This window comes from Nematolebias whitei, chromosome 14 (genome assembly GCF_014905685.2).
Source record: "Nematolebias whitei isolate Nwh7 chromosome 14, NemWhi1, whole genome shotgun sequence".
NCBI lineage: Eukaryota > Metazoa > Chordata > Actinopteri > Cyprinodontiformes > Rivulidae > Nematolebias > Nematolebias whitei.
The window spans coordinates 39,762,078-39,786,052 of record NC_056511.1 but is presented as its reverse complement, the minus strand read 5'-3'; the positions used below and the strand labels follow the sequence as shown (position 1 = coordinate 39,786,052).

Here is a 23,975-nt window from a genome sequence, read left to right as displayed (position 1 = left end):
CATTTTACTCTAATTACTGCTGTTATGTTGTAGAACCCCATTTTTAGTTTCATAATTGGAGTTGTATCAGCTCTGCCTGAGGTAAAACTGTCTTCTTAAAAAGACTCACACAGCTGTGATCTGCTTGTTGCTACAAGACTGTGAGACTCATACTCACGTATCTCTCCATCCGACATGATAGAAAAAGAAATTCCTGCCGTACTGGGTGCCGTTAATGGAATGCCACCGTGTCTATCCAGGTTGATTTTATTTATTTGCAGGGTTTGCACGTGCTCTTATTTTGGAAGATTGTTCTCCTGTGTTTTGTTGGCTTGCAAAATGTTCCTCAAGCTGCCGTCCAGCAGCTTTAACAGGTCGACAGCTTCAGCAGGAGAAGTCCGCCGGGTTGCATAAATAAAACAAGTAAATAAGTTTGTGTCACTAAAAGTAATAAACTATGGAAAGCCTTGAAGAGCTGGGGGGGGATCTTGAAAAAATCATCACCGAGTTGGGAGTCAAATACACATTTTCTAATCACCTCCTCTCAAAAGTCCATACAATTATCACATTTCAACTGAAGATATATTGAAATAAATCTAACTGCTTTGTTTGTGCTGTGATCTTCACAGCATGGCAAGTGAGAACTGGCAAGAATAAGGAGAAAACCATGACACTTGTAAACTTATCAAATAAAATAGAAACTTCTACGTTCGTTTAAAAAAAAAAAGCTACAAAAAAACTCCCGTCATGCTTTTGGCATACATCATAATGTGTTATCACAGTGGTCTGATGTCACTTCCCCTGGTACGTGCAAAAGGGTTGTGAGGGAAAGACCTTCAGCACAGAGGTTTAAAGGTTCTGAAAACCCACCTGCACAAAACTCAAGGCCTAGCTTCTTCTTCTTCCCCTGAAAAAAAAAAAATTAAATCAACGCTCCTTATGAACGACTTCGCTGCAAGGTGGCCTGAGTGAAAAAGTGAGTTCTGTCTCTGTTAACTCCGTTACGTGGAACACCGTGAACGTGCGGTCACTTAGAGTTGTTAGTTGCAGCTGGAAGGGTAATAGATGCATAAGTCTTTTTATAAATTCGCCTTCATGTTTGTCACATTAACTGTTCGACTCAGGAGTCAAACACAAACAGGTGGGGTGGAGCAGTCCCCGGTAACGAGGTACACAACATGAGTAAAAATGTGGATGGTAATTTGCTTCGGCCTGACGTCATGAAGGGAGGCTCCTCATCTTCACATCTCCTGTTTCAGTCAGACAGAAGCAACGAGCCATTTGGGCCTTGCCCCGAGGAAGAGGAGGAAAAGAAGTAGGAGGGGGGGTCTCTAGTCCCTGACAGAAAGGTTCAGATTGTGGAACAGAGATGAGCTGTAAGACTGAAGGACACCTGTATCGTCTCCGCTCCCATCAAATGGACAATGGGTGCGCAGACCTGGACGCAGGCAGGTCCAGCAGAGCCTGGACCGTCACGCCGACCGTCACCAGGCCACGCTCCTCCAGGATGTGGTGGGGCAGACAGAGTTTGTCCTGAGTCAACAGAGAGACGAGGTTCATCAGTCTTCCTACCTGTATTCACTTTTAAAATACCTAATCGTTAGACTGATTTATCTCAAATGTTATTCTTTTGTTTCCATTATCAGGTAGTTGTTTAGATACAGGAGAGAGTCAAACTGGAGCAGCGAGTGCATGACAGAGCTTGCAGCTGCTATGTTCATAATTTATCCTTGGTAGTCAGTTATTAAATATATTTGAAGACCATAAATCTTAAACATCAAAAAGAAACAATGTCCTCAGCAGTAAAAAAAAACCATTTCAAACTTAAAGTTATAAAAGATTACCTGTGGAACGCCAAGCTTCTTACAAGCATCCAGGAAGTTCTCAACATTCCTGCGGCACTTTGCCATGCTCAGCTTTGGCTGAAAAACACAACAGCATCATGTTAGTTTAGCAAATAAATGATTAAAAAAATAAAATAAAATAAACGTTATTTCAGGATTAGATGCAAACAATTACACCTGTGTAGAAGTGTGAAAAGTAGAGATGTCCCGATCAAGGATATTTTTGTCCCCACTTGGAAGATTAAGTATTTGTCTTGATCCAATATTTGCATTTTATACAGCACAGACTTGCAGATCAAGGACCGTAAGCATTTTTTTTAACCAGTGCATCTCGGTTGACACCTCAGTTAATAATTGTGGAGAAATACTTGTATTACACAGCATCAAAACTGCTCTAATCAACCCCAGTCGCAGAGTAAAGAGGGAAATTGGAAATACACTCGGTTCGTCCATCTATGAATGTTGTAAACAGGCCAACTTCCATTTTGATGTGCGGCTGCATCTATGCATAATAAAGGTCACTATCAAAACTTGGGTTACTATGTTAAAATCCAAGATGGCCACCATATATATACTGTACAGTATGTAAACCAGTCCTTCTATCTTTTGGGAAACTATGCTTTCTAGTTTTCATATTGCTTAAAGTTAAAGCTCCCTCAAATGATTGGGGTGGTTGAAGAATAACCTTGGCCACCCTCTGGTTCCTCCATTGCACCTGGTGGTGGCGGATAAAATTGCTCCCTCCACATGCCAGCATCTGTCACTCTGGGTTGCTTTGGAAAAGCCAACAAAAAACCCTCACCTCTGTTCTTTTGCACAGTGTAACACCTACCCACTTGAATATCTTGCACCAAAAACATTAGGGCTGACCTGCATTTCATGTTAAAACACTCATCTTGAAAACTACAAACATTCACTAAATACCTAAGCAATGGGGGACTTCATCGTACCTCTTGTTTTCTGTTTAAAAATACTTGCAAACAGCATTAACACGGAGTGTTACTGCAGCAATCAATGAAAAATGCCTTCACCTGGACCTCAGTTTATCTAAAATCAGATGAAGATGCCTCTAGGTCAAAGTTTATTTACTGTATTGGGATTAAATTATCTCTTTTGAAACATTGTGACATCTGTAATCTAAAAATATCAGACCTATTGGACTGTTCAGGTTACTTACCACTGCAGGTGATGGGACATGAATGCTGGCTACAGAGCGGGGGGATATGTGATTGGCTAAATGGCAGAGAACGACTCCATCCATCAGAGCAGCTCCAACATCATCTGGAAGCAACACCTTCAGTCTGGACTCGATGTTCTGCACACAGGGATTTTTATTTTAATTTATACATATTTACAAGATGCTAATAATAACTACAACACACTCTACACTGATTTGCCACAACAATATGACAATATAATAATACTGGGAGGTTTCATCGGAGTGGTATTTAAAGATTTTGGAGACCAGAAACTTGAGGTCATGTTTGGGAAAAGGGTGGGGGTGAAGCTCTGCCTCAAGAGGAGGGGTTCAAGTATCTCAGATTTTGTTCACGGGTGAGGGAAAGAGAGATGGACAGATGGATTGGTACAGCTTCAGCAGTATTGCAGACTCTGGGGCGGTTCGTTGTGGTGAAGAGGGAGCTGAGATGCAAAGAGAAGATCTTTGTTTAATAGTCAGTCCTAGACCTACCCTCATCTATGGTCATGAACTCTGGGCAGTGAACGAAAGAACAAGATTGTGGATATGGGCGGTCAAAATGAGTTTCCTCTGTAGGGTAACTGGACTCTTCATTAGATATAGGGTGATAAGTTCAGTTATACAGGAGAGACTAGGAGTACAGTCATTGTTCCTCCATATCCAGAGGAGCCAGTTGAGGTGGTTCAGGCATCTAGTTAGGATGAACCCTGGTGTCTACTGTACTTTACGTTTCAGTTCTCTCCTTTCAAAATGTTCTTTGATTCAAAGATCAGAGAGAAAATGGCTCAGCTCCAAGAACAGAGAGACAAAATCAACAATAAGTGGCAAGACAAGATGGACCGTTTACAAATTGGTATGCATAAATGCCTCCCTAGAAAGGGGCTCTGGGCATGTCCAACAGGGAGGAGACCCTAGGGAAGACCCAGTACATGCTGGACAGACTACATCTTTTGGCTGGCCTGGGAACATCTTGGATTCTTCCCAGAAGAGCTGGAAGAGATGGACCTAGACATGTTTTCTATCTTAAGAAAGCTCTCTCCAGAGGGATCAGAAACACTTGCAACAAAGTCAAGAAGAGTTCAAGATGGGCAACAACTATGTGACTATTTTTTAGAGAAAACAGCTTGAAAAAGACTTTAAGATGTTCAAAATTCAACTAACAAGACTATGAGCCTGTGAGACTAAAGCCTCACATGTTGTGAGATAATCTGGAGACTCTCTGATGAATGCTCATCAACAGTCGCAGCTCAGCGAGTCACTACCTTAAAACAGATGCAGGAGTTTGACATTTTAAAAAACATAGACATATTTAAAGTAAAGATGCTGCTCCTCCACATCGAGAAGAGCTAGTTGAGGCGGTTCAACCATCAGGTAAGAATGCCCCATGACACCTTCCTAGGGAGGTGCTCCGGGTATGTCCGACTGGGAATAGGCCCTGGGGAAGACCCAAAACATGGTAGAGAGACCATGTCTCTCAGCTGGCCAGGGAACACCTTGGAATCATCCCAAAAAAGCTGGAAGAGGTGGCTGTGGAAAGAGATGTCTGGGCCTCCCTACTCAAGCTGCTGTCCCCGAGACCTGACTCCAGAACAAGAGGACGGGCGGGCGGGTGAATGGATGGATAAATGGATGTGCGGACAAAGGAAGTGAAAGACTGCAAAGATTGTTCCTAAGATGCTGAGATGCCAAAACCACAACCTCTGTTTTGTCTGAATTTAAAAGCAAAAAATGAAGAGTCACCCAGGTATTTATGTCTCCAAGACAAGCTTGTAATCTAAGTAACTGATTGGATGTGTCAAGTTTCCTGGATAAATCTAACTATCAACAGTGATGAAATACAAATATTCCTAATGGTGCCTTTTAACTTTACCTAATGGAAAGATATAAAAAGTAAAGACATTGGTCCAACCACTGAACCCTGAGGAACTCCACAACTACAGCTGATGCATGATGATTCATTATTATATTAGGAAATGTTCTGGTTGGAGGGGCCGTTGGCTACATTTAGGTGATAAACACCCAAGTACCTGTTTGAATGCCAGAGTCCATATTTTTTCAACAAAACACTGTGTTGTCAAATGACTCACCCCGCATGTTTGAGCTCATAAAAAAAGACACACTTTCCAGAAACTACTTGATCAGAAGAGCTCTCCAGCTGTGGGAGATTTAACACAACTTGTAAACAGCAGTGAGGCAAACCACAGTTATAATTTATTGTGGCAGATTACACATTTGAATGATCCCCATCAGTCCAACGATTCAACATGTTTGTTCCTGTAGGCATGGGTGGACACACCGTCAAAGGCTACCTACGGTATCAAATGGTGTTTGTTTGAAACATTGTTTTCTTATCTGATGGCCTGATCTATTATCAGAAACGTGCAAAGAAGCTGAAAATATGGCACGTAATGCATTCTTGGCTCATGCAGGATATCACAGCGAACACATTCTTGTTTGTATTTCAATAAACTCAGAGATGCTGTCATTGCTTGCAATGATTTTATGAGGAACCAGTGAGTGATATGCTTAAGAATTTTGGGGTACATATACCCCCCCCCCCCCAATTTTCTAGTTTCTTTTATACTTTTTACATTTGGAAGATTTGTGCGTTAAAGTCCATAACACTGGAAAGCATAAAACTTCATGATGACTCACCATTGTGTGTCAGAACTGTAACCACGTTTCTACACTTCCCTCAAAACAGCTCTGCCTGGATTTTTAAAAGTCTTGCAATTAATCTCAGAATTTATTCACATCTTTAACCTCTTTTTATTTTTAATGTCACACTAAAAGGTGCTGAAATTGTAAATATTATTCAAAACAAACAGTTTAGGAAATTTCTCTTTTAGTTTTATAGTTTATTAAATTCTAGTGCCAAACCATGACTATTACAGCTAGGCCTTCAATTATAATGTAATATTGTAAAATTCTAATAAAATACTAACGTCAAAGACACAGACCCAGAGTGCGATTTCATCACTTTTTCATCAGTTTTGCATTTAGAACGCCACTGACAGGAAGTGCCTTTCCTCTTTTTCATCCATCAGGTACAACATTTGACTTACCGTGTCATTTTTAAACAGTCACTAAGAACAATCTGAACATAAACACCAACCCAACACTAAACAGAAAAAAAACTAAATAAGGGAAATATGAAAAAGTCCACCTATATCAGTCCCAAGATTACCCAGAAGTCCCTGCGGTTCACAATCTCTTGCGTTCAAGTACAACATGTAATTGCAATAACTCACACTGAAATTTAACAATAACCCAGATAACGTACTGTTTTTGTTAAATTATGTGTAAATCTAAATTTGGTATTTACCCTCATCTTTTAGAGTAACTACATTTGTTTAAATTACAAGTTGAGGTTGCAAATGAATGCGTCACAAATCTTCACACGGTCAAAATATGGTCTAGAGGGGAATCCTGAAGGCTCAGTGTCCTGTGTTTTGGCTAGGGACTGAACGACTACATATTTTTTAAAGTCGACTTCAACATGATAAAAGTCGACGCCGACTAGTCGGTGTGACGTCATAGGAACTCAAGACACTATTCACAAAAAAAAGTCATTTATTATTTACAAAAAAATAAAAAAAGAACAACAAAACATCGGGAGCGTGTATTTATCCTCCTACCATTTATCATACTTCAAATAAGTCCCAGGAAAACCAAAACGATTGTTAAGCTCCAAAAATTTGTTTTATTTTATTTAATCCACTAAATAAAATAAACTACTGCAGCGGTGGTGCATTCTCCACCGTTGGTGGTGCGTGGTGCACACTGGTGGTGGTGTGCAGTGGTGGATTCCACCACTGGAGGTGGTGTGCAGTGGTGCGCCACCCCTGTTTTCTTATTTTTATTTAGTGGATTCAATAAAATAAAACTAAAAACAGCAGGGCAGGCGGTGGAGGAATCCACCACGGGCGGATGGCGGATCACGTGACACAATCGCCGACTGCAACTAGTCGATGTGAAATTAAAAAACTTGCGAGATGTCCTAGAATCGACTCGTTGACTAGTCTATTCAAGCCCTAGTTTTGGCTCCACCCCCTCTGCACTGGCACTGTGATTGGTTAATCTTCCAGTCAGTTATTAAACAAACTCGTCCTGCAGAGCCTCCGACTGAACTCTGGTGGCTCAAGTTTCTGCCCATAGAGCTCAGCCTTCTCTCCGGACAGTGAAGTTCTAATCACGGAGAACTCCTTCTGTCTCTACCTGGAGACAAACATTTAAAACAATCTGATTGGATAACTGCATTTTCACAAATTTAAAACAATCTTGCTAAACTGCAAATTAGTAAAAACATAAACTAAAATTAGCAGAAAATAAGAAAAATTACACTGATTGTTTTATATTAAATAAAAATTTTAATTCAAATTTTAAATGTGACATTTCATATGTGCTGAATGTTTAGGCCTTCTGTGAAGGCGTTGAAGGCCCATAGAGTTTGTTGCTGTTGAATTCTATTAAAACTGTGGATTTTATGTTTTTAGGCTAACATTTTGAACCAAACTGCTCCTGGTAGGTTAAAGTTAGATTTTTGGATATAAAATCAGCTTATATAAGAATCAGACGTTTACCATGTTAAAGCATAAAGCGCGTTTTGACTGATTTCTGATAAATATCAGTTCTAACCCTTAATTGTAACTACTTTAACTGTAATCTGCTCAACACATTGAGACAACTGTGTCACATTTCAGGGGTCAAGAGTTTACTAAAACTCATATTACATCATTTACTTTCTCTGTCTTAATTCTTAGAAAGTCTCAAACATGTGTTTTCTCATTACTGTGTACATATTTATATTAACTCCCCCTTAGGGACGATCAGGTTGAGAAATCAGGTTTGCATTATCTTTGAAGGGCCACAATTTCATTTTATTCTCTTTTTATTCGATTATAGATTATATATTTCTGCAAGTTTGAAGATAATCTCAAAAGCTTTTGGGGGAATTCCAAATCTCGACTAGGCTGGTTTTCAGTTTCAAGATCTGCCACAGTTTGAAAAAGCCTCTCGTCAAAAACCACACAGTCATGCTGTTCCCATGGCTTAAAACTGATTTTCTGGAGAAGACAGATAACATCAAAGTAGAAATAAATTTAAATGGTCAGTAAGACAAACATCAGCTTGTTTCCGTGTGTTGCACAAGATAGGCCGAGCAAAAGGAGACATGTCCAGACTGTTTCGTACGTTTTAGTGGGAACACTCAGAGAGAAAACACTCGACATTTAGAGTTCACTACGTTACTCGAAGGAGTAAACACTGGAACACGACCAGCGTTTGGCAGGCCTTGCTCTAAGTGTGAGTCATGAAGAGTAACAAGACGTAAACAAGCTGTGAGGTGTCCGACCTGCCGTAGGAGTCCGATCTGCTCCAGTTCCTCCCGCAGGTGCTCCATCTTCCTCCTCATGGTGAAGCTGGGGTCTGTTGAGCTGAAGTCCTGACGGTTTCCTTTGCTGAAGGCTGGATTGGTAAATAGAGTGCTGTCTTGAGTTCCAGATAAGACACAGTGAAACGTACAAACCAAATAAAGAGCAGTTAAAAACAGTCAGGTTGATGTCGGGGCAGGTGAGGTCTGCTTCATTTCAGCGGGACGGGAGTTTGTTAGGTTTAAACCATAACTAACCCTACAATGACACTGAAGCAGGGTCTGCTTATCTTTATTCTTTTCAGATTAAAGCCCCCCAAAATAAAGTTATTCTGTGAACAAAAACTTAATTTATCCTTTATTGCTAAATAAAAACACATATTTCCTCCAGAATTGAATTATACGTTAATTTACTCTGTTTAGAGCACTCATGCTAAGATGCAAACACTCATTGAAACTCAGATTCTTATGCATTTTCAAAAAGGACAATTATAAAACAGGAATTTTTAAGGATGCTGATGATCAGCTGTAGAAGCTGCCTGAACAGATATTTTTACTCCAGTTTTTCTGAATGTATTTGTGGATATTTGGAACTGGAAGCCATTTGTCACTCTGCTCTGACTCAGACAAGCAAATAAATGAATAAAATAAAAACTCCCTCTGGTCGTCTCCACAGTGGAACTCCTACACACATGAATATTTTGAACCATAAACATTTTACTTCATTCTCTGTTCAATTTCAGTCCAGAAAAACACTCATCTGCAAAACTACAAACATTCACTAATCAAATCACTCCGCGATGGGGATCATCATCATACTGCTTGTTTATCTGAAATGTTGATTATGGAAAAAGGAAAAACGGCCTATGACTATTTGAAATGTTAGTTTTGACAAGAAAGAGATGAATTATGGGTATTTACATCTCCAATGCAGCCATTACAATAAACAAACACATTTTTCACGGACTTTTAGAAAAGTTTAAATCACTCTTTCCTAACACATTCTCTTTTGTGGAGACTTAAAATATAATTTTTACAAGTATGTTACATTAAATACTTTTAATTTCAAATCTGACAAGTTAGCATGTTGTGCTTAGGATGAATATTAGTGAAGCAAGCCGTACGCCGAGGTCCCCTGTCAATGAAGGATTTTGAAGAGTGAATGTTTGTAGTTTTTGAGATGAGTGTTTTTCTGGACTGGAACTGAACAAGGAATGCAGGTAAACCTTAATGTTTTTGATGCCACATATAAGTTGAGTAGGAATTACACTGTGGAAAGGAACAGAAGGAGTTTTTTTTTTTTTTTTTTGCTTGTCTAGGACAGATATGGAGCCACACATCAAAATGGAAGTTTTTCGAGGTATCATGGTCACAAGAATAACTGGAAGTGGAGGGACAACAAGTATTTAAAGATAGCAGTGAGGTTTGATTATATGTCACAATGGCCTGCCACACATGGTACCAAAGGAACATGAGAGACATCAATGCTAGAAGTTCCAGTTTATCAGTAAAACATGGAGATGAAATCCAACAATGTTCAGTCAGGTCATCTGGATGGGTTCTTTTGTTGCTGAGACGTTTCGTCCTTCATCCAAAGGACTTCTTCAGTCTGAGGAGCCCACCAAACCAAACAGAATCCCACAAACAGCTCACTCCCAGAGTGGAAACAATCAGTTTGCTGGTGATTAGATGCCCTCTGGGGCCCGCCCTCTCCCCCATCAACTCCTCTAAGTCAGACCATGCCAAAGTGGTTCAAAACACCAACGTTCATGCTCATAATGAGCATGAACGTTGGTGTTTTTATGGCAATGAAATGTTTTAATATCAGTCACATTCGTTCATGTCATCAGTTTATTGATGTGGCTGATTTGTGGGTACCATATTTTTCTTTGTATAAGTTGCATTTTTTTGCATAATTTACATGTCCTGCAACTTATAGGCTGAAGCGACATATTTATGGATTTTTTTCCCATATTTATAAACCATTTTTTGGCTGAGATATGACCGTTTTCATTCATTCTGACTGAAAAAGAAATAGAGCAGTACCACTTTCAGCCACTTTATGGCAGCAGAGTAGTAATAATGTATGGCATGCTGTTGTATCATGTAATAGGTAAACGTGCCTATAATGACAAATTCAAAAAAGTTCAAGACAAAAACAACTGGACTTTATTTATTATACTATACTTTATAGTTTTTTCTTGAACTTTTTTGAATTTACCATGTCCTGGATGACGAGAATCTTCACCAGCTATTAATGACTCAATCGGCCTGCCATGGCCTCCCCACCTTGGTTCTGCTTGCTGTTTGGACCGACCGTCAATCCAGCTGCACTGCCCCGGCGAAATGCAGCTGATTTGACCATTAAAGTACATTTATTAAGCAAATGTTAGACTGACACACACCTTTGCTATAATTTCAAGGAAAAAAAATAATTGTTTAGGTGCAGTTCTTGTTAATTTTTGGAGAACCGAGCCGCGTTCCTCCTTTTTCTCTTCCTCTGCGCGTTCATGGAGCAAGGCAGCGAACTATTTTTTAAATACAGCTGATTTGACCATTAAAGTACATTTATTAAGCAAACATTAGATTGATACACACTTTAATATAATTTAGAGCAAACAAATAATTGTTTTTAAGTGTTAATCTTGTTAAATTCTTGTTAAAGTCCTCCTGTGCACGCTCCTGCGGCCGCCATTTGGTGGCCAATCGTTTTTTGGCACAACACCGGTGCGGCCTACATTTTCGGATTGTCAGTGGTGATGCATAATAGATGCGATGTATACGGCGAAGCAACATATTTGTGGATTTTTCCACTTTATTAGACAAATATGGACTGATGCGACTTATATGGCGGTGCGATGCGTATGGAAGAAAATACAGTATTTTGTGCTTTGGGTAAAAGGTTTTTGTGTTGCCTTCTTGTTCTACTTTTAAAGTTGCCTACCTCCTAAACATGACGATGCATAAACTTTTTCCTTCCCATACTGAATCTGAAGCTTTCGTCCTGAAGCAGTAGTGGAATTTTTTCTAGGGCGGTACAAATCACAAATAAGTAGAACATTTCTCATTTCCTATCGCACCAAAGCAAAAAGTTATGTGTAAACCGAGGATAAAAATAATACATGACCAAACAAAGCTGTGCAGAAACAGTTCCAAAGAAAATCATTCTCCACTTCCAGAGAAAGGCTCAAAAGAAAGAAAGAAAGAAAAGAATTGGCTTAAGGTGCAATTGAAGCTCACATGGGCCTGGACTTGCACTGATTTGAATACACTAGTTACTTTTAAAGGACACGTGAGTGCATGACAAGGGGGATTTTTTTCTTACAAACATATTTCTGAAGCCCTTTTCAGAAAAATATAATCTGCAAAAGTATGCATGCATGCATGGCCATAATAGGCTTTTTTCCACATGACTTGATAAATAAACATTACAACCCTGTTGAGAGACATTCATACACCTGAAACCTAAAGGGCTGTGGGAAAAAAAAGTTAATTACCTGATCTTGGCTTCAGTCCGAACACTGTCAACGTGGTGCTGAAATCAGCAAAGCGCAGACTTGCCTGAGGACCAAAACAGCTTTTACTCTTAAAATATAGAAATACTGCAAAAAGACGTGATGGTGCACGAGTGTGTCAAACTTACCTCAGAGTCGTCGTTGCTGCTGGAGCTCTTACGAGCGCTCTGACATTTGTACTGCAAGAAGAAAAGACGAGCACAACTTTACGATGCTTGGAAGCTAATTGTGTAATTGTCTCAGCTTGGACAGGTGTTTGACTTTGGTCCAACTTTATTTGTAACTAACTTTATTATTTTTTTAGCGTAATATCGCTAAAATTAGAAACATCTGATCTAAAACTGATGCAGAAAAACTGGTTCATGCATTTGTCACGTCTAGACTGGACTATTGTAATGGTTTATTATCTGGGTGTCCAAAAACTTCTTTAAAACGTCTTCAGTTGATCCAAAATGCTGCTGCCAGAGTCTTAACTGGAGTTAGTGGGAGAGCTCATATCTCTCCAGTTTTAGCTTCTCTCCACTGGCTCCCTGTCAAATCCAGAATTGAATTCAAAATCTTACTTCTAACCTACAAAGCTCTCAACAACCTAGCTCCATCTTATATTACAGATGTTATTGTTCCATATTTTCCTAACAGAGCACTTCGCTCTCAGACTGCAGGTTTACTTGTGGTTCCTAGAGGTTCCAAAAGCAGAATGTGAGGAAGATCTTTCAGTTATCAGGCTCCTCTCTTGTGGAACCAACTTCCAGTTTCTGTCTGTGAGTCTGACACATTGTCCAGTTTTAAGACTTTCCTTTCGATAAATCCTATAGTTAGGGTTAGCTTGTCATGCTGTCTTAAGCTTAGACTACTGGAGGACAAGTTTACCTAATTTCCTTAAATTAATTGTTAAAATTGAATAGTCTTTATTTGATATTATTTCTATCTTAACATGTGATTCTTGACCTGCCATTGTGTATCTGTTCCTCTCAAACCCAGCAGGTCGAAGCAGATGGACGCTTGTCCTGAGCCTAGTTCTGCTAAAGGTTTCTTCCTCATGAGGGAGTTTTTCCTTCCCACTGTCACCTTCATGCTTGCTCAAGATGAGGGCTCTGTGACTGAGTTAAATTCAAAGCAGTCTGCTCCTCAGATAAATAACGTTAAATTATTATTTTTATATATGAATGTTTCTCTTCAGTGCCTTGAGATGACTTCTCTTGTGACTTGGTGCTACATAAATAAACTGAACTGAATTTAATTTATTTGATTATTATATAATAATTTTGCATTCTGCTGATGAACAAATAATTGTTGCCACAATCTTTTCCTCCCCCTATGCCTCAAGGACAACGATGTTTACTCAGATTACAAAAGCACATATTGTCTGTCACCAGTCATGATACTGTATCCACTCAAACAGGAACAACAACAACTCTGTGGATCATAACAACCCGAGACCCTTCTGCTGAAAAGACACCAGTGAAACCAGAAACGAGACGATAAAAGGAGTTCAACTCAAGTACTCCTGGAAAAGCCAAACCATAATGTGCAGCTTGGCATCGTTAGGGGTGATAAGTGCATGGGTGCATAGGATTATGCATACAAACGTACTTTTAGATAGTCTTTTCTCAGGTACTTGGTCCGCCTGCGGTCTTCGTTCTGATTCAGGACCGGCGGTACTTCGGGCCACTTTGGCTCTGAGTCTGACTGTTCGGTCTTCAAGCTTCCATCAAAGGAGCAGGAGGAAGAAGGCTGCAAAACACAAAGTTAACACAACAATCAACACTCGGCTTTCATTAGGAAAAAAGGAGACTGAAGATTGTCGGACTGGGCTGTGACTGTTGGAGACTCACTGGAGAGTTGATGTGAGAAAATCAGTCAATTTTTGGCACAGTTTCAAAATTACTAAAACACTAAATTTTTGAGGTTTTGCGTCCAGAAAGCTGTACATACATGTTTTGAGTAGCTCATTTTTTTTAATCAAGCTTTTTTTTTTTGTATTCACGGCTTGCAAAGCTGTATTTTAGACCATGCACAATATTTCATTGCTCACAACATTCTTACTTCTTTGGCAGCCTCCCCCTTGTTCATGATTAGAATTGCTTGTGTAACTTTTTAAATCCAGCTCTCATTGGAGCGGTTCGCAGCCAAGTGTGAAGCAGCTGATATGAGGATCAGCACCGCCAAGGCTGAGGTCATGGTCCTCTGTCGGAAATGGATGGATTGCTCTCTCCAGGTTGGGAGTGAGCTGGAGATCGACAGATGGACTGGTGCAACTTCCACAGTATTGCGGACTCTGCCGGTCTGTTTTGGTAAAGAGGGAGCTGAGCTGCAGTCAGTTTACGTTCCTACCTTCACCTACGGCCACGAACTCTGGGTAGTGACCAAAAGAACGAGATTTTGGATTCATATGACTGAAATGTGTTTTCTCTGTAGGGTAGCTGGACTCTCCCTTAGAGATAGGGAGAGAAGTTCTGTTTATCCAAGAGAGTTGGAGTAGAACCACTGTCCCTCCACCTCCAGAGGAGCCAGGTGAGGTGGTTCAAGCATATGGTAAGGGTGACACATGGACCCCTCCCTAGGGAGGGGCTCCGGGCATGTCCAACTGAGAGGAGACCTTGGGGAAGACGCTACAGAGACTGTCTCTCAGCTGGTCTGGAAACACCTTGGATTCCTTCCAGAAGAGCTGGAAGAGGTGGACATGTTTTATATCTTAGGAGAGTAGGAGTCAAAGTACAGCTCTTGCTTTCTTGAGGCAGGTCAGGGATGCTTACATCGAAGTCAAGAAGAGTTCAAGTTGGCTTCAAGATGACAACTTTGTGACCATTTTGAGAGAAAACGTCTTATACAAGATTTTCAGATGTTGAAAATTCAACTAAGACGGGAACCTCCGAGACCAAAGCCTCGCATGTTGCATGACATTCTGGAGACTCTCTGCTCTTCAACCAGTTGCCAACAGTCGCAGCTCAGCGAGTCACTACTTTAAGACATACACGGTAATTTGACACTTTAAAAACAGTATACGTTTGGATGTAAAGGAAACCATACCTGCCCACTCAGCACTGACGCTCCGCTACTTCCCTCATCCAGAGAAGCACTAAAATAAAGACACATAACATCCAAAGATTTGATTTAAAGCCAGTCAACATGAGAATCAGCAAATACACAAGGTTTATAAAATTGGGTGTATTCTTGTCTTGTCTTAGAGTCTGAAGCAGCACAAGACACAAAACTGACCTGTGGTCAGTCTGATCATGACTTCAAAAATGAATAAAACCACAATCCTAGTTTTTTGCCCTTCCAGCAGTAACAAGCAAGTTTAACAGACCAGTTTAGCCTCAAAAGTTAAGAAACTGCTGCTTTCCTTTTTAATTCCTTTATTATTAATTTTTTTTGCAAATTTCTGCTTTTTTTTCCAGATAATTTCCACTTTTTGTGCTTATTTCTGCTTCTTTCAGCCTAACTGGGTACAATTGTGCTTTCTCCAATTCCTTCTGGTAATTTAAGCTTCTTTGTGCTGTTCTAGCTACTATCCAGCTGTTTATTTTAATAAATGCTTTTTTCAGATATCTTCCACTTTTTGTGCTCATTTCTGCTTCTTTCCGCCTAATTGGGCACAATTGTGCTCTCTCCACTTCCTTTTTGGTAATTTAAGCAACTTTCTGCCTTTTTAGTTACTATTCAGCTGTTTTTTTTTTCTTTTTTCAAATTTCTGCTTTTTCCAGATAATCTTTTATTTTATTTTGTTGTGCTCATTTCTGCTTCGTTCAGACTAATTGGTCACAATTGCACTTTCTCCACTTCCTTCTGGTAATGTAAGCTTCATTCTGCTGTTTTAGCTACTTTTCAGCTATATTTCTTGCAAATTTTGACCTTTTTTTTAGCTAATTAAGTAATTTTTGTGCTCATTTCTGCTCATTTAAACCATCCATCCATTATCTTTTACCCGCTTCTTCCACTTTTGAGTCACGGGGGTCACTGGTGCCCATGTCCAGCAATCACTGTGCGAGGGGCGGGGTACAACCTGGACAGGTCTCCAGTCCATCACAGGGACACATAGAGACAAACGAGACAAACAACCATTCACTCTCTCACTCACACCTAGGGACAATTTAGAGTTACCAATCAGCCTAACATGCATGTTTTTGGTCTGTGGGAGGAAACCGGAGTACCCGGAGAAAACCCACGCATGCATGGAGAGAACATGCAAACTCCACCCAGGAAGGCCCCCGGACCGGGATTTGAACCGGCAACCTTTTCGCTGAGAGGCAGCAGCTCTACCAGTTGCACCACTGTGCTGCTCTCATTTAAACCAAATTCAGCAAATATGTGTTTCTTTCTGCTTCCTTCTACTGAGGCTTGTTCTTCCATTTCAGCAAAATTTTGGCATGTTTTTAGCTAATTTCAGCTGTTTTTCAGCAAGTTCTTCAGCAATAAGCATTCACACTGCATTTTCGCAGGAAATTTAATTTTTCTAGTGGAAATTCAAAATGTTACAGCTTTTGTTAAGCAGTACTACAGCAGTAATTATCAAACTGTGGGGTATGGTCCCCCCTGGTGGGGCCTGGGTCCATGCCACAGGGGCCAGCTCCAAGTCAACCCAGCTGAGGTGGGTTCTCTTCCACATCTCGATGCTTGTTTCGTTTCATGTTGCTGCTGGATAGGTGTTGTGCTTGTGTGTGTTTGGGTGCCACGGGAGAGCACAGCCTGTTAGTCTGGGTGTTTCTGCTCTTCAGTTCTCAGATATAAACAATATAAAAACTAAAAAAATGCTATTTGTTTGTCCAAGATTATAACAAATGTATTTCTCTATTTAACTTTTATCTTCATTTTTTTGCAAAACACATAATGTTCTTTTTAAAGTGTCAGTTTCAAGATTTTATTTAGTCACAAACATCTGCATATTTCAGTATTACACAGAATTATAACAAAATAAAGTTTTAGTGAATTGTATGTGCTAAGCTGGTTTATGGAACCACACCGTGACATAACTGTAATGTGTTAAATGTAACGCTTTTAATGGGCATAAATGTCAAACAATTTGTTTTTTACATTGATTCTGTTTATTTTATTTGACTATTTTGCCTGTATTATTACTAAGTATGCAGTTATTTATGGTTAAATGACTTTTAGCTTCAGAAAAGGCCCTACATTATTTTAAAACCCTCATAATGTGTTTGTTTTTCTTTTTAAACAAGTTTATTTTCAAAAGACGATATTTTAAGAAAATATAGTACAGGAAGTGTTTTTAACAAGACAAAATAACTTTTTATTTATCTTTTTTTATTTGCCAGACTGACAAACCTCTGCCTTAAAATGACTATTCCACTTAATGGGGTTAGAACTGAAAGACTTTAATTCACATAATAGACTTGAATATTTGACACGTTGTTACTTTTTGGTTTGGCAGTTTTCTTTCTCCAACGTAGGGGCCCGATAAAAACAAAAGTTGGAGGCCTCAACAATCAGGACAAACAGCTTAATATAAATTGTCCTTTGTGGGCTAAATGTGAACCATTTAAAGAAGAAAAAAATTTAAAAAGCCAAGCTCTTCACATCTATTAGGGGTAAAGTTTAACTGTCAAGTGGCCTCAACAAAGTCTGACCTACAACAGGTCCATTTGGGCTAAATCTGGGCTATGTCCAACTAGGTACAGACCCAAATGGCTAAACAAAGACAAACTTTTAATGTCCTTTGTGGCTAAATTTAAAAAAAAAGCTACAGTAGGTGTTTAATGTCTTAGGGATAAATTTGGATCTGTTCAGACAGCTAAAAAACAGCTGTAAACATCATTTTTGGAGGATAAAGTCAAGTGGGCTAAGCAAACAGTCAAATCTCGATGTCTATAAATTAAATTAATTAAATAAAAATACATTAAACAGATCTCTGTGGACATTCAGTCCTCAGACAGTTGATATTTGGGTGTGAGAACCAAATTGTCTTTCCAGTTGCTAAACGATGGAGGTGAGGTTTTGAGCTGCAGGACTGGGTCGTGGTGATTCGTGTGGAGCTGCTCGTACCTGCGCACAGTCTGAGGTGGCAGTCTTTGTTTGCTGCTGGAGCTCCCAGAGTGACTCAGAAACCTGAAGACAGAGGCCTTCAGTTTACAAGCCATAAACATGTACAGGTAAAACAAGGACAGTTCCTGTGAAGTGATGTAAGTCAGGGACATTACTGGCAAAGAGTCAGTATTTTTATAATTGACCTAAATAAAAACCGGGCCATGATCCCACCATTTGAGCAACAAACAACTTCCCCTGCACAATGGAAACAATGCTAATCTGGCCTTTTTTCTTATAAGAATAACTGTAACTCATGCAGCGATCATCAAGATAAGCACACTGGATGTATAGGTTTAACCAGACGTGTTTATTTTTTTTATTTTTTACCAAACTGCTGTGAAAAGCCCCACACATTTACCTGTGCGCCCTGCCGGTCACTCTGCGTCGGTGAATAAGACTCTCGGCTCTGCAAATTAACGACCGGCGTCTAAAAGCATCGCGACGAACACACAGGAGGAGAAACATGAGAAAAAAAAGCAGAAAGAAGTAAAGATCAAGAAAGATCTGCAGAGACATCAGAGCACTGTAGACGTGTTCGGTTTGGTTTTTAGGCGTGTTCATGTCAGGAGCTGTGACTTTGGTTAATTTTTGGTAGACGTCTGTGCTTATTTATTTAGCTTTTATCTTTGTGTTTGTTTCTGTTCCTGTGTGGTTCCCTGTTCCACCAGTTTGTTTTTCCCAGTACTTTTCCTTCTGCTCCTCTGTCCTGCCACTCCTTTCCTCACCTGTTCTCTGTTCCTACTCACCCACCTGTCTCTGATCTTCTGGTCAGTCCTGGTCCATTTAGTCTCTAGGTTTTCACCTCACCTGCAGTCCAGCATTGTGCTTCCATGCCCTGTCTGGTTCTCTTCTGTGTTTCCTTAAGTTATTTTTGTTGTTATTTGTTTGAAACTTTGTGTTTATCTTGTACCTGTTGTTTAACTCCTTGTGAAATGTTGCATTTTTGGGACACTTGTATTTAATTTAGTATGTTGCACACCAGTAACTCCCAGAAAGTTACTATGCAGTGTCGCCTGGATAGTGAGCTCCAAAAGTCATGATTCTCTCGCTTCTGTTGCTTTGCAACGTGAAATTTAAATGAATTTTGCTTGTAGTATTTGCCAGAAGACATTTTGGAGATTCCCTAAACACGTGGAAGAAACAGTCAATATATAACGCCACATGTGATTCAAGCTGACCACCTGTCATCGTGCTGATAATACCATCACCACTGTGAAGCATGGTGGTGGCAGCATCTTGCTACGGGTATGTTTTTCAGCAGCAGCAAAAAGAAAAGTGGTTAAAGTTAAAGTAAAAAACAAATGGGGTAAGATACAAAAAATTATTGACTGGAGGAGTGGGCAGTAGTATACAGTAGGGAACCATCAAGGCCTTCAACACCTTCAGAGAAGGCCGAAGAATCCAGCACATACTAAAAATTACATTTAAAAATTAGATTTCATATTTCTTATATAAAATATATATTTTCAATGTAGTTTTTTTCATTCCTCTCAATTTATCTTATTTTCTGTTAAGTACTTTGCCGCTGAACAAGAATTTTTCTTTTTAATTCATGAAAATCCAGTTCTCCAATCAGATTCTTTTAAAATTTTGTCTCCAGGCAGAAACATGTTTGAAGGTTCTACATGTTTGAAGGTTCTTTCTCATTGGTCAGGACTTCACTGTCAGGAGAGAAGGCAGGGCTCTGTCAGAGGCTCTTCAGGAGCAGTGTTGCCAAGTCCTCTCATTATAAGCAGCTTTGGGCTTGTTTTTTTCTAAAGTCGCCTGCAAATCTAGTGAGTCGCGAGCTGCATTGTTTTGGGCTTGTTTTTGAACGTGAAGTTGCTTATTTGGGCTTGACTTTCATTCCGAGTGAAACTAGCTGATTATCTCCCAGCTCCGCACAATAAAGTAAAAGACGAGTGTTGTGTTTGTGTTTGGGTTCAAGTTTGTGTAGTTTGTCCCTTCCACGCCTCCGTTTCCTGTTTATCGCTCCCACCCAAGTTGGCGAGGCGACAGGCGCACACCCAAAACGCTCATACTGTGGCCGAACACTAGGGGGCTCCACTCACACGCAGATGTCAGGATGTTTTGTTTTTAAAAATATGTCGAAAAATATATGATTTACATATTTGTTACAAATGCAAAATTTATTTATTTTTTATCAGAGCTTAAAAGTATGTTATTCAAAGTGTTTAGCATGATTTTGCTGTTGTTTATGTGTAATGCCATAATAAATGTATGTGTGTACTGTTTCAAAATGGCCTCTGTTTTACACAATGCGGTGGGTTGCCAGTTGGGCTTTTTGGGGTTCGTTTTCATAGAGCTGGTTGCTTGTTTCTATTGTGAGATCTGGCAACACTGTTCAGGAGGAGTTTGATCAGTACCTTACAGGAATTCAATGTTGATGTAGCGAAGGGCTTTCAGGCATTTATTTTATTTTTTTTTGGACCATGTAAATATTTGTGATGCATTCAATAGCAAACTGTACATTTACAAATCCACACAGAAATTGTCTAAAAAAATGAAAGGTTGTATCTCATTTCGGTTTATGTTGGTAATTTTTAATATTGCAGTTGTGTTTTGGTCTCATTACGTGATGAAATTTAACAGGAACAATAAGTTTTCTGGGTGAATTCTCCAAATTACATTGTACTTAAACTTGTTGTACTATGTAAAAGACTGGGTGAGCTGCAGGGCATGCTGGGTAATCTTACAACAGGAATGGGTGCACCTTTTCAGGTTATGTGTTTAGACGGGTTCTCCCTGTTGTGGTTTTTTTTTCTGGTTAGTGTTGGGTTGGTGTTTAGGTTCAGGTTTGTGTTAGTGACTGTTTAATGACACCATAAAGATGTCGTACCTGATGGATACAGAGGGGGAAGCACTTCCTGTCAGCAAGTTACTACATTCTGATAATAATATTAGTAGTAAAGTGATGTAATTGTACTATGACTCCAGGTCTTTGATGTTAACGTTTCATAGGATATCAGTGTCTCATCCTAACTGAAGGTCTAGATCTTGTGGTCACAGCTCACCACTGGTTGTATGTTAGTTCATCTTATTCTATTCAGTTGGTTTTTGCTCAGAGTGTCGAGTAAGGAGGACAAACAATCTTCATGAGTCCCTTTCACCTGTTTTGTTGTTCCTGCTGCAAAAGCTGGACAGCGATCTTCCTCAGATCCAGCACTTCTTTCAGCTCATCATCTTCTTCCTCAGCAAGCTGGTCCTTATCAGAACTGGAAAACAACCAGAGCTTAAACTTAAACGTGAGTTTTTTTTTAAATAAATCTGAACTTGTGATTCTCTGCAGTTTAGGTCTTAGTCTTAATTTCAGGAGTGCAGATGTTTTAGCAGTGATTGGCAGCATTTATTCAAGATGAGCCAAACCCACCCGTCAGTTAAAGCAGCATGTGCAGCAATCCGTGAGCCACAGACTCAAGCTGAGACATGTACTGTACAGTACGTTTAACAGATGAAGCTATAAAAACGGATGGTTTTGACAAATGAGGCTGTCAGACCGATGTAACCGCGTGAAGTCTCAGCCATGATTGATTGTGTTTTTATTGTTTCCTGAATTGTAGAGTAAAAAATATTTGATTATGGCTGCATAAAAGAAGAGAGTTAGGACAATTACAAAAGTTAAGCTAGATGTTAATTTACATTACCATTAATTTTGCAATAATATGGTAATTAAGTAGAATTCTGTGGTTATTTTAAGCACAAGCAGCAGCCGCAGCTGTTTAGCATCACAGGTGCAGCATGGGGTACTTTCTGCAGGAATAATCACGTTTTAAGACTGGAGACTGGACTTGCTACTAGCTCAATAACCGTATCAGACACATCTGGGTGAAGGACATCAAGCTCCTTGTTATCATCTACCCATTAGGATTGGTGCTGCTTCCATAGTATTGTGGACTCTGTTCCAATTCGTTGTGATAAAGAGAGAGATGAGCTGCAAGGAGAAACTCTCTGTTTACCAGTTGGTCTACATTCCCCTCACCAGTGAACACAAACTCAAGGTAGTGACTGAAAGAACAAGATCCAGGTGATCTAAATGTGTTTTCTCTGCAGGGTAGCTGGACTTACAGATAAGGTGAGAAGTTCCGTTATCCAGGAGAGACTCGGAGTAGAGCCGCTGCTCCTCCTCATCCAGAGGAGTAAGCTGAAGTGGTTCACACATCTGGTGAGTCTGCCCACTGGATGCTTCTCTTGGGAGGTTTTCTGGGGATATCCAACTGAGCGGAGGCCATGGGGAAGATCCAGGACACGCTGGAGAAACTATGTCTCTTGGCTGGACTGGAAACGGTCATAATCTGTGTGTTTTATGGTGTTTGTGTCTACTTGTGATTATTTTATTGCGTTCTCTGAGTCTGTTTTTCCTGTGTTTCCAGCTTCCCCAGTGTTTCTCTCTTGTTGCCAGCTCCCGCTCCCCCCCACTCTCACCTGCTCCTGATTTATCCTGCCCGGGTGTTTGTTATTCTCTCTCGTTAGATTTGGTCTTGTCTCATTCTGTTTGCCCCTCGTCCGTGGATTGTGCTTCCCACAGCTTCCTCGGTGTCTCCCCGTGTTACTGGTTTTTGTAAGTTTTCACTGCCACGTCAGAGCTTTGATTTTAAGTTCAATACATAAGTTATTTATTTATCCTCGAGTTTCCCCGAGTTCTGTTTGCATCCGAGTTTAACTCGACGCTAATAATAGGAACACCTTGGAGTCCTCTCTTAAGAGCTGGAAGAGGTGCTCCTGAGACCCGGCTCCAGAACAACAGGAAGATGATGGACGGATGGACGGATGGATGGATGGACGGACGGACGGACGGACGGATGAATCTCACTTCCAAAGATCTAAACCGTCCCTTTAAAACACAGAGCAGACAGTCGGCTGTAGATTTAAACTCCAACTATATTTTTATATAATTTCAGCAGCTCAACAGTTCAGACCTGCTCTTGTATTTAATAGTTTCACAATCTGTCAAATCTTTTCCGCTGATGATAGGTTTACATTGCAGGCGGGCCGTTTGAGCACGCAAACTCTAACTGTTCAACGATGTTGTTTATTCAGTGCAGAGTGGTTTTACCGAGTCGTTAAAAGGAAGGAGGTTCCCTCTGAAAAGTGTGACGCTCCAAAACCCACGTGTAACACTCAGTACTGAAAGATTCTTCCCAGATGTGCTGGTTAACACTGCCATAAGCTCCAGTGGACCCAAATGGGATCACAAAAGCTGAATTTCAAAAGGTTTTCACTTATATTCAGAAGTACAGAAAAGATAATGGACTGATGAATGTTTTTTTTTTTAAGGCTGTTGTAGACAGCTCTTTAAATGAGCTCAGTTTGGAGAAATAGAGTATAATTCTGACGTTTTGAGATTGGAGTTGTTTAAAGATTAGTGGAATTCATTTTTAGTCTGTCAGACCAGCAGTCAGCTCATGGATTAAATTATTTCTAACAAGAACACCGCGTACTGTACATTTAACAGCTGTTGACAAACTATTTAACAGCAATACAGGAATCTTTAGCAATGGCCCGGACAAGCAAAGACCTTGTTTTAACGTTGACCTTTATTTGTGACCTTTACCTTACAACTGAGGTGATGAAAGCTGTATGAGACACTGTGTTTAGCAATGATGCATGTGTTTTACGTTTCATTAAATTATCTTGAGCGGATCAGAAGTTATGGGCAGGATTAAAGAATGTTTACGGAGACCATACCATATGTCCTCCTTTGGATGGGTTTATAAAAACAGGTAAGTTATTGATTGTCCATCATCTTTCCACATAACCCCAGTTCAAATATTTGATCTAATGTATCACTTAAAGGAAGGAGAAGCTAATCTCTTTATTTCTTAAGGTTAAATAACACATAAATAATAATAACTGAAGCATTTTTATAACTAGCGACTAATTAATATACATACAGTAGTCTAGTCCAGATATATATTTTTTACAACCAGCTGTGTTTTTTGTTTTTTTTTGTTGCTTTTGTTAACACATCTCTCCCATCTCTTTTGGAATCAGAGCCGTCCTTTTGTTAGAATGAATCACAAACA

At 39.8% G+C, this 23,975-nt stretch overlaps 1 protein-coding gene across 1 annotated transcript in view; it reads right to left on the bottom strand.

Moving 5' to 3' along the window:
* Positions 1 to 1,392: 1,392 nt before the first annotated feature.
* Positions 1,393 to 23,975, bottom strand: part of lrch2 (leucine-rich repeats and calponin homology (CH) domain containing 2) — a 29,278-nt gene continuing 6,695 nt past the window's right edge. The window contains exons 5-16 of the mRNA XM_037687696.1: positions 23,062 to 23,149; positions 21,063 to 21,167; positions 18,311 to 18,379; positions 17,911 to 17,973; positions 14,938 to 14,986; positions 13,501 to 13,641; positions 12,036 to 12,086; positions 11,890 to 11,953; positions 8,375 to 8,487; positions 3,001 to 3,138; positions 1,824 to 1,901; positions 1,393 to 1,512 (exon numbers count right to left, since the gene is read on the bottom strand). Coding sequence (XP_037543624.1) covers positions 1,393 to 1,512; positions 1,824 to 1,901; positions 3,001 to 3,138; positions 8,375 to 8,487; positions 11,890 to 11,953; positions 12,036 to 12,086; positions 13,501 to 13,641; positions 14,938 to 14,986; positions 17,911 to 17,973; positions 18,311 to 18,379; positions 21,063 to 21,167; positions 23,062 to 23,149 — 1,079 coding nt within the window. The remainder of the gene's footprint in view (positions 1,513 to 1,823; positions 1,902 to 3,000; positions 3,139 to 8,374; positions 8,488 to 11,889; positions 11,954 to 12,035; positions 12,087 to 13,500; positions 13,642 to 14,937; positions 14,987 to 17,910; positions 17,974 to 18,310; positions 18,380 to 21,062; positions 21,168 to 23,061; positions 23,150 to 23,975) is intronic.